Raw genomic sequence first — 15,071 nt, forward strand, 5'->3', positions numbered from 1 at the left:
AAGCAAAATTTTCAAATTTTTGTGACAGAAGCTTTTGACCTATTCTATGAAACGGCGTTCAATGAAATGTCTGGTCCTAGGTGCTGTTGACCTTTTAGCGTGCAACAAAACCTTAGATCAGAAAAAAATATTGTAAGGGTGCAGGCAAGCTGATGAATATTAACCATGTTGGATTAACTTGAGACTGGGGTAGAGAATAAACATCAAAACATAGAAGAGACAGAAATTTGACAGGACAACGTTTTTGAGACGTTGTCCTGTCTGTTTTCTGTCTCTTCCACGTTTTGATGTTTCTTCTTAGTTAATCTAACATGAAAAATCTTAGATGCCTCGCTTTGTGAAAATATGATGACTGAAAACCGGCCATCGTCTTCCAGGCACGTGCCATCTTTTGCGGTTCCGATATAAAAGAAAAGGTGCAAGTTGATGCCAAAGTCACAAATGTCGGAAAAAAGCTTATAGAAGAAAATCTCGCCGCAAACCCGACTGATGCGGAGGAAAGCTCACTGCCCTTTTGATGAATGCGGCGGAAACCTACGTACGATTCTCATTTTTGGAAATAGAATTCTCTTGGTATCTGAATTATAGCAATATTCTTTTCCGTTTTTGGTATTGTTTGTTTTGTAGTCCCCTTTTATGTCCATACCTCAGCAAACTCACTCACGCTCACTCACACTCACTGCCTAATTTTGAGTGAATTTGAGTGACTGTGATATGACTCTGAGTTTGTGATATGATATCGAATGACTCTGTGATATGACTTTGAGTTCGTGAGACAATATCGAATGACTGTGATATGAGTTTGAGTTTGTGAGATGATATCGAATGACTCCGTGGTATGAGTTTGAGTTCGTGAGATGATATAGAATGACTCCCTGAAGAGTTTGAGTTCGTGAGATGACATGGAATGACTCCGTGACATGACTGAGTCCGTGAGATGATATTGAGTGACTCCGTGATTGACTTCGTGAGATGACATCGAATGACTCCGTGATGTAACTTGAGTCTGAGAGGATATTGAGTGACTCCGTTGTCTGAGTTCGTGAGAAGATATCAAATGACTGCGTGATATCACTGCATGATATGATATTCAGTGACTCTGATATCACTCCGTGAAGTGATACTGAGGGACTCCGCGTTGAGATTGTGCGTTCAACTGCTCCTCAGAAGTAAAACAGAATGTGCTATATTTGGATCTGGAAACTTCAAAACAAGGTGCCTAGGGCTTTTTTTTTTTTTTTTTTTAACGAAGTTGAGGTTTTGGAGGCGCCCCGTCCAGTACGAAGGCCGCCGAAAGATGTTTACCACCCAGTTTACAACGTCAATGAGTTCCTTGGCGGCCTCCTCATTTCGAATTTCCCCGTTCACTGCTAGCTGGGGAGTGTGGGCTGCACATCTGATTCGATGGCATGGACAGAGCTTCGGAAACATAGATTTCTGACATGGAGCACTCTCCTGGGCTGGCTTCCTCTTCATCGATGTCCACATCAGCAGCTCCGTCGACATGCCACTTGTCGTTCATTAGAGTCGACATATTAAAAGCCTTCGTCATGTTCGATGCATTGTCGCAAACAACACACCAGATCTGATTTTTCTGGACACCGCGTTCCAGCAGCTCGTTCTCAAAGGCTTCCCGAATATGATCACCAGTATGGTGTCCTGTAAAGTGCTTAAAAGCCAGCGTGCACCTTCTTAGCTCCCAGCTAAAAACAAACTGCACTTTTATTCCTATAATAGAGGCCCTCTTCCTGCTCGACCACAAATCCACGATAAAGTGCTGTGAGTGGAATGTGCACTGTGCGAGATCTCCAGAGAGAGCAGGTATGGCAACTTTATTTGCCAAGTGCTCAAGAACACGACTCATTGTTCTTGGGGACATGATGTTCAGTTCGGGCTTGAGGAAATCAATGAGCTTGTTGAATCCCACGCCTTTTGTGAATGACAGTGGGAGGCCGTCGACGGCAATCATTTTGGCAAGGTACTGATTAAACTTTTTTTGAAACGAGTCTGATGGAGCCAACTTCTTTTTCGCGTGTTGTTGATATGGTGCCAGAGTGCTGTCCAACGTTCGTTGTTTCTTGCTCTCTGATGCTGCTGCATACTCTTCTTTGTGGAGCAGCTGAAAATAAAAAAAACACTAATTATTATAATGGCTATCGTGGCACTAATATCTCAGTCATTTACAATAATTTAAAGACAAGCCATTTTCTTTAGCGGCCTGACTGGTCAAAAATTTAAATGCTAAAGCTTAAATAAAAGAGTGATTGTTGCACGTGTGATTACCCAAGATGAAGAGAGGAACGTATTTCACAGATAATCAATAGTTACTGTCAAAGCAATAGACCTTTCCAATGTTTACAAAATCGCAGCCCAGCGAGCGGTCTTCACAGTCAAGCACGTGCATGTTCGTGGCCTGGGAAAGTGATCAAAGCACGTGCCAAACGCACAAACACTAGAGATGGCACCCACCACACGCTCTTTTTTGGAAAGGCCTATTGACCTCGCAAAATTACCCAAGCACCAAGGAGCATGCTGGGAATGTAGGTACATGCGCTGCACATATTGGCTTTATCTGTGTAGAAGATTTGAACTAAAACACCAAAATAAAACTTTGACGAAGGCACCACGTGCAAAGCGGATTTTCTTTTAGATTTTTTGCTTTAAACAAATTGCCACTGTAGACGTCGGAACGCGCAGCGCGTGTACTTACAAACCCAGCATGCTCCTTGATGCTTGGGTAAATTAGCAAAGGGTCTATTGGTGCGAGCATATGAAGCGCTAGACAGAGTCGCGTGACCGTGCCAGCGGCTTTGAAAGTGTTTTATGATCCTCGAGGAACGTTACTAATTTTCAGTGTTGGAACTGACGCGTTACAAGTAACGACGTTACTAGTGACGCGTGAGTTTGTTTTACTAACATACTCGTTAGAATCCCCAATGACTAACAAGTAAAGTAATGTCATTATTTTACAGTATCTATCAAATTACATTACCTGTTACTCGTTACTTTTGAATAAAAATGGCCGCATGATAGTTTGAAAGCAAAATAATTTTTATTCTGCACACTACAAAAAGCTGCAAAGAAATCCCAACAAAGCTATGTATAAACTGCGTTATTTCAAACTCCTTATTATGGCCCGGGTTAAGTGCTATGTTTTAACTGAAGGGAACGAAGTCAGACAATTTGCTGTTTAAATGTTTGCTCTGTATGCCAAAACTCGTGCTTTCGAGCACATTCAGGTTAAAATGTCGTCGTTAAGCTTTCTTAACCGAAAGAACGCACCTTTCTTTCGAGATTGTTTTGCTAGTCGCAGTTTTTCAGGTACATCTCAAAATACTTATTAATGTAAACTAGCGAAAATGTCTTCGAAAGCGGCTTAGTTTAGGTTACTTGTATATTTCAGAAGGAGGGTAAAGCAATCATGGAAGTTATGTATAAACACGCCTATTTGACATCTGTTTAAGTTTGCGATTCCCGTTGATTGAGGTTGACGTTCTCGTTGAGCCCGTAGCAGCCAACCGTGCTGAGAGCAACGGGGCCTGAGGCTTCGTTTTCAACCATTTCTTCGGCTAAGTGTAAGTGTCTGGATAGGTATCTTCTGGCTGTCCATTTGTAATGCCAGATGCTTTGTCAAACACCAATGTGACCGTGGCTATTGCTTTCATCTTTTGTTTATCAGGCTTTGCAGATAATTATAAGAAAATTATGTCAGACAGTTGTCTAACTAGATTGAATAATTGCTTGAACTAATGTTTATTTTTTTGCTACTTAAACATCAATTGCAATTTTGGAAACTGCAACAGTGAGGGGCTCAACGGTGCTGTGCAGTTAGCCAGAAGCCAACAGCTTTGAGATATTGATTAATTTTATTTCAAGTTATTTGTTGTGTGATCTAACTGGTTGCAAGATTACCGTAAGTTCTATCCAAAATAACCCATAAAGGAGTGTGATACATGTGACAATGCTAAAAGCATGTTACCAGCATGACAATGATAGTCCAGCAACACGTATATCACTCTTGCACACATCAATTTGCGTAGTGCTTGCAGATATCCCACATAGAGTTTTGAAATTTGGGTGATATAAATGTAAAGAATGATTGATGGACATCCCCTTATACCTGTTGCTTCCATAGCACTACATGTAAATTGCAGCATGAATGACAAAATAAGTAATGAAAAAAAAAAATTTCTTCCCGTATTATTGTTGCAAAGGCTTTGGTGGCTCGAAATGTGTTATTTGAGGCACTTATAATTAGCTTGTTGGAAAGAGTGTTTTCGAAAAAAAGTCCCTGCCGAAGCTATTGGTCAGATGGGAGTGCAGCGCAATGTCCAACGCTTCTGCGATCACACACTGCAGCTCAACTGCTTGTTACTGCTTTGGTCTCCTCCCCATCAACTCCTGCACACTCTCGCAGAGCTCCAGGCATAGGCACTCACGGGCTCTCTTAAACTAACAGATTTTGAATTTTATATCTGGAGTTTATAACAATGCACTTTTTAAACTTCAAAGTAATGACCCGAGCGATGCTTCGTTTCTTCAAATTTGTGCACTTCACACTCTCTGGTGCCCTCTTTTTATACTGTCATTATTTTTTGTAATACACTTCCAACACTGACGTTTCTTTATGGGAAGTGCTGAAGTCAGCCCTATAACAGACTATCTGTGCAAAGTTTATAATGAGGCAACAGAAGACAGTTATTTTCCCATTCAATATCTACAAACTGATAGTATTTAATGGGTACAGGAGCATGAATAGGAGAGTGTAGTGAAACAATGTCCATTTGATACCAATTTCAAAGCTATCAGTACAAATTATATATACTACTCCATAGAATGTTCATGTTGTACTGCATACTCATGGTTACTGGTTTATAGGATTTACATAGTGTGCACTTTTGAGTGTTGAGTCATAACACCTTTCACAGATTCTCCCAACCTGCAAAGCTTTTTTCTTATTTTTCACTAACCTCCTAGGGTTAGTTCATATTTTCTTCATCCTGACTGGCATGATAACATCATTTGCAAAACATTTATTTTTAGTAGGCATTGTCCAGGGAGGAGCTCTATTGTACATACTACAGCGGACTCTCATTAATTCAAACTCATGGAAGTCACAGATTTTAGTTTGAATTACCAGAAATTCATCTAAATATGATGCTAGATGACATTATGATTTGTTACATGGATAGGTACACATACAAAGCAGATTTTGGCCAGTTTACTCTACATAGGCCTAACTATAAGCAAGTACAGGCATAACGCATTGGTGAAAGAACTGTGACGTTAAGTTTATTCATCCAGCAAAAAAGTTGTCACTTGTGGACTGTTTCGTCAGCACATGAGACACATGAGATCTCAAAACAAAATTTTCAATACCAGCCAATGCAAGTAGCTCTTTACGGAACTTTTCGTTTGCAGACAGAAATTTCCGGAGCTGAGCGATGTGCTCAAAGGCCTCTGCGGCTGTGACAGTTGGTAGTGGGTCATCCCTTTCTTCATCGTCATCTTCACTCACTGCTGCACTGTGCTGGCATTACTTCCTGTACTACCGTAATATCCCGAGTCATCGCCCATCCCCGAGCCATCGCCCACCCAATTTTTTGGGCCAATATCGATTTCCGAAAAAACACCGAGTCATCGCCCACCCCTTCAAATACCCCAGCGCGGACTCGGCGATCCGCGAACACTCATCCTACCCGAATGACGCGGCCGCGGACCTTATTGTTGGAGGACGTTCGTGACAAAGTAAAACGAAGGAGGGAAAGACACTTCTTTTTGTTTACGAATTTCCTCCGTGAGCGACCCACAAGTGGTCGTGTATCCGTGCGAAAAGAAAACGATGGAGATAACAAAATAAGAGTTTGTTAATGTAACCGCTGAGTGCTAGGTCAAAGTCTGTCTCCGCCAAAGTAAGGTCACCGTGAACCCGCTCCTTCTTCCCACCCGTCGCGACCGCGGTTGTGCAATATTTTAGGCAAAGCCAACGCGTACATAAAGCTTTTCTGGAACGCCCCACACAGACGTTTGCAGAGCGTCCCAACCGTACATTGATAGCCCGCCGTGTACGGACGCACGTATGTACCCACCAAACAAGAAAGTTGCGCAAGAGCTTGCAATTGACAAGGCGTCCGACTTGGCCCGACGCCAAAGTATTTGCCAACGCAACCGCGGGCTTTCCCGCTTTCCCTGCATTGCTCTTGGCCGCTTCTTTGCTTCTTTGATCCGCTCGCTCGCTCGCTCGTTGCGCCTGGTCGGTTTTTCTATTTTCTTGTAGACTTTTCTTTCTTTTTTTTTTACTAACTAGGAGAACATAGTGGTGACATTCTTTCACGGAACAAACGTTCGCGCTATATGCAGATCGGCGGTGTTTCCTAGCGCATATGCAAGCAACGGACTTTGCTATAGTAAAATATTCTTTCGTGAGCATTTTTCTCTATAAAACAATGAAACTAAATCGAGTTTTGAGTTTGATGTATCTCTTGTGAATCAGCGCTAGATACGCAGAGAAAAATAGGTGGTTTTTTCCGCTTTTTTTCAAGTGTTTGTGCTCACCCATTGAGACATGGCCCACCCCACTTTTTTAATGAATTTGAGGCGGTAGGGGGGTGGGTGATGACTCGGGATATTACGGTATGTCCTCTAATCAGTCATCACGACAAACACACACATCGTCATCAAGACTAGCATATTCTGCCAGGGGGGGGAGCTCACAGATGGCTATTGTTGGGCAGGAGTAAACTTGTAAATTTCAGCATAACTTGGCAAACTGCAAGGGCTACAGCTCCAGAGAGCTGTTCAGAGCATTGAAGCAAAGGATTGTGACACGACACCGTACTCGTGCACGTCCTTTGTAACATGATTCTCTCCGTCCTCTATCTCTCCAAGTGATGCATGAGGGCTGCAGTGCATGACATTTTTGACGTCACCTTGGATCAGGGAACATCATTGTATTGGAGAACTGAGCACAATGTGCGGCAACCTTAATCCAGACGTGATCACTTATCATAATTTTACCACATATGTTGGTGGTACAACAGACTGGAGTGCCTAACCCCACAACTTCTTTTCATTGGCAGTTGGTAGAGTCGCCGTATAGACGTTTGTATAAGATTTAAAACAAGTAGATCTGGCACACTCACACCAACCGTCATCTGTTATTATTGTGTACTCAAGCACTGTTCGGCTAACTGGGACATTGGTACTTTTTCAGATGTTGTTGGCACAGATCAACATCTCATTGGTGGATTCTCAACTTAATCTCATAAAAGTTACCAAAAAGAATGGATTCTTGCTACGTTAGCAGGCATGTACGAAGGTCATGCAATACATTTCCTCTGACAGTGGAAAAATTTGGGATATTGAGTGATCCCACTTTGAGGAAAATAGCTAGGTGACCTTAACTTGAGAAAAAGAGAAAGACTAACATAACTTTGTTGATTATGATGTAAATATTTCTTTGTAATTTTGTCGTACAAATAGTTTCAAACAGTGAGTTTTACTGCATTTACTTTAACAAATGGTTTCATTGGCACTTTTTCAGCAGTGCAGAAATGGCTAAATACGTGAAGGTGGTGTCCTTGTGCTGTGTTCTGTTCTCTATTGGACAGGTTTTGACTCGTGCTCCTAATATTGTTGTTTTGCTTCATGAAGTTCGTATCCATGTGAGGGCACGCAGCAGTAGTGTTATGCAACTGACATGTCCGCTTTGAGATGGAAAACCCATATATTCTTTTATGACAATCCAAACTGTTCCCATATGCTCATCAGTGTTTTCTAGAAGCATGCCAAGAATTGGTGTCTTTTGATATGCCGTGTGTCTGTGCTCAGTTTCATACCTATCATCAGTGACAGCGGAACATCCCTATCATCAGTTTCATACCTATCATCATATGCAGGTACTCATAACGTGACGAGCAGAACAGAAAAAGAATGCACCTTCAGCGCGTGCTCATTCTCTTCTGCTGTGCTTTGGCTGCTTGTGCATCCTTGTGCTGTCAGGGCTAGTAAGCTCTAACTGGGCGCAGAGCTTCCACTGTACTATCGCCTACATTGTCACAGGCTACAGTATGCAACAATATTGGTTGCCGTAAGGGCAGGGCATCCATTTAGCACTTTAATATTGCACGTGCTCTGGGCAAGTGAGGTGATCGACAAAGCCACGTGCTCATACCTACCAGGGTTGGGCAGAAATACTCAAAAATGTATTTGGAAATACAAATACTGGGATACATTAAAATAGTAGTTAAAATACTGATACTGAAATATATCTGTAAAAGTGTATCGCGATACGTATCGGAAATACATTTTAAATAGAGGCAAAAAGTATTTGGAAATACAAGTACAGGAATACATTTCAGGGAGGGCAGAAATACAAATACAGAAATACTGATACTGCAATACATTTTCAAATTTGTTTGAGACGACAAATGAGATGAAGTTGGAAGTTGGAAGTGGAAGTTTCAGAGCGCAGCTCTTAGGCGCCCGTTTCCGGCTTGAGCGGCGTCGGCGTCGCCGTCGCCGTCGGCGTAACCGCGCGGTGTATTATGGGTAAATTTTCCCGAAGGAACCCGAGGTCCTCCCGAGGTCCTCCCGAAGGAACCCGAGGTCCTTCGGGAGGACCTCGGAAGGACCTCGGGTTCCTTCGGGAGGGCCTCGGGAGGACCTCGGACTCCTTCGGGAGGACCTCGGGTTCCTTCGGGAGGACCTAGGGGGGGGGGGGGGGGGGGTCACGTGACGATGACGTCATCAGTGACGATGACGATGCGGATCTCGATCACGTCATCAGTGACGTCACTGATGACGTCATCAGTGACGATGACGATGGCGATGCGGATGCCAATGACTTCATCGGCATCCGCATCGTCATCGTCATCATCACTGATGACGTCATCGTCACGTGACCCCCCCAGGACCTCGGGTTCCTTAGGGAGGACCTCGGAAGCACCTCGGGTTTCTTCGGGAGGACCTCGGAAGGACCTCGGTTTCCTTCGGGAGGACCTCGGAAGCATCTCGGGTTCCTTCGGGAGGACCTCGGGAGGACCTCGGGCTCCTTCGGGAGGACCTCGGGAGGACCTCGGGTTCCTTCGGGAGGACCTAGGGGGGGGGGGGTCACGTGAAGATAACGTCATCAGTGATGATGACGATGCCGATGACGTCATCAGTGACGTCACTGATGACGTCATCAGTCATGATGACGATGGCGATGCGGATGCCAATGACGTAATCGGCATCCGCATCGTCATCGTCATCACCACTGATGACGTCGTCGTCACGTGACGCCTCAGGTCACGTGACCCCTCCCCCCGAGGTCGCGTGATGTCCCAGGTCACGTGACCCCCCCCCCCCCCTTTCCGAGGTCAACTGATCCCCTCAGTACCCTTCCCTCCTCCTCCTCAAGAGCTGCGCTCAAATTCGGCGTTACAGGGAGTTGTAAACGGCTTTCATTTTTTTTATCCTGAAATTACTTTCCTGTAGGTTTGGCACTTTGCTTTGAAGGTAGTGAAGGTACTGAAAATGGCAAGCAGAGTCGGACCAAGTGAATTAGGGATAACAAGTCGGTGATGGTCACTGGTAACAATGATCAACACCTTGTATCTACTGTTTACATCGAGCCTGCTTACCAACCTTCAAATTTCAGTCTTCTGAGGCCTGCACTTACTTCTTATCGCAAGTACTGGGCCAACATTTGGTCTACGGGCCGGCGTCGTCTAAGAGAGCAGATGACAAGCAGAAACGTTTAAAAGAGCAGACGACAGTTCGAACGATTAGGCGGCCGTTTGAACTTGAAGACGCACTGAACGTAGTCCGCAGGTGGTCCGCACAACTCGACGGTTTTCTGGCGTTAATGTGTGTACAAAACAAATAAATCTAATGAACACAAGTATCCGTGAATTTAACCCAAAGTGCTTCCCGCCCAAGCAATCATTGTCTGACGGCGTCTGCTTTTCCCTTTTCACGGCACATTTCCAGATTCTCGGACGAACCGAGCACGTGAAAACTGACCTTCAACCCTTTCTCGACACTTTTGGTACGGCGCCAGTCGCAGCGTTTTGACGAGAAGGCAGGTTTTTGTTTGGTTCCTTTCAAAACGACGCAGGAATACACGTCTCACATGGGCACTTCCGCCCACAGCCCCAGACTGGAAATGCGACCGACGCGCCACCACCGCGCCATGACGTAACAGAGATTCAATTCAATTCAATTCATTTATTTACTCCCATTTGTACATATGGGTGACGGAGACAGGGAAAAAAGCTGCAAAATGTGCAACTTGACAAAGCCCCTGCCCCCTATCGGCAGATCGGCAGACAGGAAACGTTGGTGTATCCTTTATCTGTAGGTGTGGCCTTCAACGTGAAACTTTAGCTCGCTGCTGTATGAAAGGACAATACGTACTTTCGTTGTAGGTTACCTCGTTGCAGATCGTGCAAGCAGTGTTATTTAGAATTTTCGAGAATATTGGAGCACATAAAGCAATTCGGAACGCATGTCTTATCTTCTGTTACGGTTGAAAAAACAATACGGTGGCATCCCTGTTGTGAAGGTCCCTCTTGCCGACCCTCCGCCACCGACGCATGGATTGCAGTCCTCAAGTTTCGTCTTGCGTACTCCAAATAGGGACCTCATGGATTGCGACCTGATATTGCCGGCAGAGGTGTGAGCTCTCCGAGAAACAGCGCGCTCGAGACGAGCCGCAGGTGTACGAAGTCTGGGTCGTCACAGCGAGGCCACGTCAGACATCCTTTCTGTGTTTCGGATCACCAGAGCTACGGGTCCCTTTCACACAGGCTGATGACGTACCCTTGAGCCGTGCAATATTACGGGCGCAGCCGCAGACGTATTCGAATATGCGTTGAACTTCACTGCCTGAGTCATCCTACTGTTTCAAGTCAACCACCACCAGGCTCGGGCTGCAACGGACTCTGACTCAGCTTTGTCGGCTGAGTGTACTGTGTACGCTAAGGCAAGAGAGAAGGTTAGCAGCGAGCTTTAGATGCCAGCAAACAATGACTCAAGAAACCCTTACCTAGGGACCTGCGACACAAGATGCTGTGACTTCTCTCCTGGCATGCCACCTGGTTCGAGTCCCCGACTACGCAACACTGAAGAGGACGCATAGAAAAAACAGTTTTAAGAATCGGAAGGAACCTTGGTGAGCATGGTAACATTGTCCGAGCATCTCCCTAACTCTGTAGGTGCCCTCAGAAGTAAAAAAATTGCGTTCGGATTTGTTTTTTTGTTTTTTTTTTCTGGGGGGGGGGGGGGGGGGGGGGCGGAGGAGGAGTATTTCTCAAGAAATGTAACGAAATACCTTTCACCCTGATTGTATTGCGATACAAAGGAACATTCAAAATGTATTTCGATACAGGAATACAGATACTTGTGAAAAAAATGTATCGCGATACAGAAATACAGATACGAAATGTATTTCTAAAATACTATCGCGATACATTTGTATCGCGATACTGCCCAACCCTGATACCTACAACTTTAATATCGTAGTATACAAAGTATGAACTGGGGATAGCATTATTAACAAGTTACACAGCATGGCTTATAAAGTGTTACCTACTTTTCGATGTCACCGATGATGACGTCAATCCCGCAGAGGGTCGGGGAATCGTTCCCGATAACATTCAAAACAGTCTCGACAAGTGGTGTCAGCTGATGGGGGTTGGGACCAGCACCTATGAATTGAAGTACACTCGTTTTATTTACTAGGATGTAAGCACAATTAAAGGTCGGGGTGCACATTATTCAACATAGTATCAAGGTACACATGAACAGAAAACGTGTAAACATGTAATTGCCAATAATGATCAGATTTTTTTCTTACCTTCTCTGTTTTTTTTTCACCCTCGGGTTCCTATTACCCAGTCTCAGGTAATAGGTGATGTTGGGCAATCAATTTCTTTTTTTTTATTTAACAGCAAACTCACTGGCACCAGCTATTGGCTAGCCCTGGCCCACTATGTGCCTGAATCAGTGGTGTCAGAAGTGTTTGAAATGTGGAGGGGCAACAGGGGTCACCGAGCTTAATCCCGCCCCTTTTTGCGCATTGTTTACCACAGCTGTCTGAAATTTCAAAGGGGGGGGGGGGGGGAAGGGGGTCTGAAGCCCCCTGCCCTTGTTCCCACACTACTTGCCTATGTACATTTTTTTTTCTGTGTTTATTTGAACAATAGTGTTTAGAGTGATCAAGACAACGTTTTTGGCAAGCAAAATTTGGACATTAATTTTGAGAAATTACACAGGCCCACTGCGTGGAACAGGACCCAAGGTGCATTGGTGCTATTTCTGTGTAAGTACGACTGTGTTGAAAGTCGTGCGAGGAAGAGCTAATTAATCTTCGGGCTTGCCCTCTGATGATATTGAGCGAAATGTTAGTCGTTGCGCATTGAATGGGGTCTTCGGTTGAGACATTTGCCCCAAAAATTTGATAGGCTAATATATCACTCTCCAATAAATTTGTACAGTGCACCCAAAGTTTCCAATAAAGATTTTACAAATATTGCCTTTTTTTTGTTTGGTAGCGCAAACATTAGAACTTACCTGCCCGTTGGTCATGTTCTTTGTACGATCTGTACAAAGTTCGCCACTTTTTATGACGCCAATCATTATTTCCGGAAAGAAAATTCTTTTTTTTTTGTGTCTGAAATATCAATTTACAACCAAATGAGACGAAATCACGTGCAACTTACAAGAAAATCATTATAGTTTATTTTTTACAGACATATACGCAATTGTATACAAAGCGTCTCAAAGGTCATGAAACAGGGGGCTTTCAAACATGAAATCTGTAAAAGCAGTTGCGGTCCTTCGTCAGGCAAAGCGGGACGCGGCACTTCTTACAGAATATTCGGGATCTTCCTCTGCATCTTTCATACTTGCACCTTGATGGGACTGCTTAATTTCGGGCTTCTGGCCAGTGATCCACGCCATCGTAACGGCTATTTGAGCATGGCCGCTGGATGCGCGCTGCCTTGTGCGGAGGATCCATGGGAGCATCTTCAATTTCTTGTGATGGCCTCCCACGCTTTCTCTTGCTTGGCACAGACGTGATGAGGGCCTCCGCAATCTGCAGGCGGAAATGCATGAGGTCCAGTAGCCTTGACCTCCGCATGTCCGGGTGATCCTGTATGTACTCTAGCCAAGCATTGCATACAGCAATGTCTACAAAATGAAAGAGTGCTCTTAGAATCCACTTCCTTGATTTCATTTTGATCCGGTACAGGCTAAGCAGGAAGTCCATCTTGTCGACGCCTCCCATATTCTGGTTGTACTTCGTAATTACTACAGGCTTCTCTACAAAAGATGTTTTCACGCTTGGCCTTGTACCATCTTTTTACCTGATGTTGGTTTCCGATTCCAACGAAGTTGAAAGCCACACATACGCTGCTGTTGTCCTTCCACGAAACCACAACAATATCGTCACTTGTGACATACTCAGTGGAGTACCCTCGCGTTTTCTTTTTCATTACTTTAGCTGGTTCAAGAGGACACTTGCCCAGCCTGTTACTCCGCACAGTCCCTGCGGCGAGAATCTTTTCGTTTCGCAGTTTGCGGAGGAGCGGCACTGACGTAAAGTAATTATCAAAGTAGAGTTGATAATTACAGCCAGTTGGGATTCTTTTAGACAGGTGTACTACAACACCAGAACAAAGGCCGTAGTCTTTTTTAAGCTCAGCAGGAATTGTGTTTCCCCCTGATGAACCGCAAAGTCGTAAAGCAGGCCGCTCCTACCGCAGAGAGCGAATACTTTGATCCCCCAAGGGGTCGGCTTGCCTTTGACATACTGTTTGATGGAAAGTTGGCCTTTGAAGGGAATCATCTGTTCATCAATTGACGATTCTTGTTCACTGGCAAGCTCCAAACACAGCTGCCTTATCTGATCCAAGAAAGGGCACACTTTCCACAGGCGATTGTAGTTTTGTTTGCCAGGAGCTTCAGCTGCAATATGCATAGTGTTGCGGAGCTTGAAGAATCTTTTCTCAGACATGGTCTCGCTTCCAGCGAACTTTCATGATGGGGTCCCAGTAGAGCCTGACGCGAGGCAGAGCAATGACACCCATCAGAATATGGATACCAAAAAGCTTCCTTATTTTGTCAGCTGTCGTGTTCACATTATTGTGGGTTTCTTGGACGCTGTAAAGATTCGTCTGTTCCGCCATGCACTTGAAAATGGATTCTGGCACGTACCTTGAAAAATACGTGTGCGGTGTACACGTTTCGTCCGGCTCAGGTAGGCAGTCGCCGTGGCCGCTGAAGTCGATATTTGGTGGGGGGTCGAATCTTCTCTTTTTCCACTGAAAGTTCTTCACAACATTTTCCTCCGGACCTCTGTCTTGCAATAGTGGAGTCTGGTGCACATTTTCTTCGTTTTCGCGTCCAGAGGTTATGTTCTCATCGATTATTTCTTGAGCAACGTCATCTTCGTCATCGCTTTCTCCGACGTCGGATGTGTTCCTGGAAGCAATCTTTTCTAGTAATCGGTCGGCCGACTCTTTTGTCGCGGCATGGGGCTTTGCTTTATAAAAAGCTGTGCAAGGCACTTCCAGAAAGCCTGAAAAAGTCATAATGCGGAACTTTAGGCAGCGCGTTTGGCACACGGTCATTTTTTGCTTCCATTGTGACACTTTGTGCACAATTGTAACCATGCACTAATTGCGCTGTTGGCGAGGTGCTGTTTGTGCTTAGGCGAAATTATTTTGACCATACACAGGATAAAGCATTACAAATAGCTTCCATATTTTATTATATCCTCGGGACAAGAAGGAAAGTCAGCAAAAATTGTTAGAATTGCCTTACCTGGCAGTGCCGTCCCGCGCGCTGCCATGTTGTCTGTTTACATGTATATTTGCTTCACCACTTAGTAGATGGCGCTGTAAACGCTTAGGTTGTCAGATGAATAGTAGACAAATTGTCTAAATTCATCAAAAATGCAGAGTTTCGGAAACGCTCATTCTAGAGGCCGCGGTTTTGGAACATGGCGTCTGAAAGGGTTAAGTAATTTTCTCCATGCTTCTTGAAATTGCTTACTGAATGTGGAATTTGATGGCGGCGGGTAA

The 15,071-nt window shown here is 44.5% G+C and overlaps 2 protein-coding genes across 2 annotated transcripts; both read right to left on the minus strand.

Moving 5' to 3' along the window:
• Window positions 1–1,965: 1,965 nt before the first annotated feature.
• LOC121836521 lies at window positions 1,966–12,715 on the minus strand. Its single transcript, XM_042291439.1, has 4 exons — window positions 12,705–12,715; window positions 12,556–12,584; window positions 11,576–11,690; window positions 1,966–2,119 (listed from the first exon to the last, which is right to left on the minus strand). Exons 1-4 carry the CDS (start codon window positions 12,713–12,715, stop codon window positions 1,966–1,968), a joined length of 309 nt encoding a protein of 102 aa, XP_042147373.1.
• Window positions 12,716–13,994: 1,279 nt separating this feature from the next.
• Window positions 13,995–14,839, minus strand: LOC121836522. Its single transcript, XM_042291440.1, has 2 exons — window positions 14,812–14,839; window positions 13,995–14,566 (listed from the first exon to the last, which is right to left on the minus strand). Exons 1-2 carry the CDS (start codon window positions 14,837–14,839, stop codon window positions 13,995–13,997), a joined length of 600 nt encoding a protein of 199 aa, XP_042147374.1.
• Window positions 14,840–15,071: the final 232 nt, after the last annotated feature.

This window comes from Ixodes scapularis, unplaced genomic scaffold (genome assembly GCF_016920785.2).
Source record: "Ixodes scapularis isolate PalLabHiFi unplaced genomic scaffold, ASM1692078v2 PGA_scaffold2__306_contigs__length_199485367, whole genome shotgun sequence".
NCBI classification, from domain to species: domain Eukaryota; kingdom Metazoa; phylum Arthropoda; class Arachnida; order Ixodida; family Ixodidae; genus Ixodes; species Ixodes scapularis.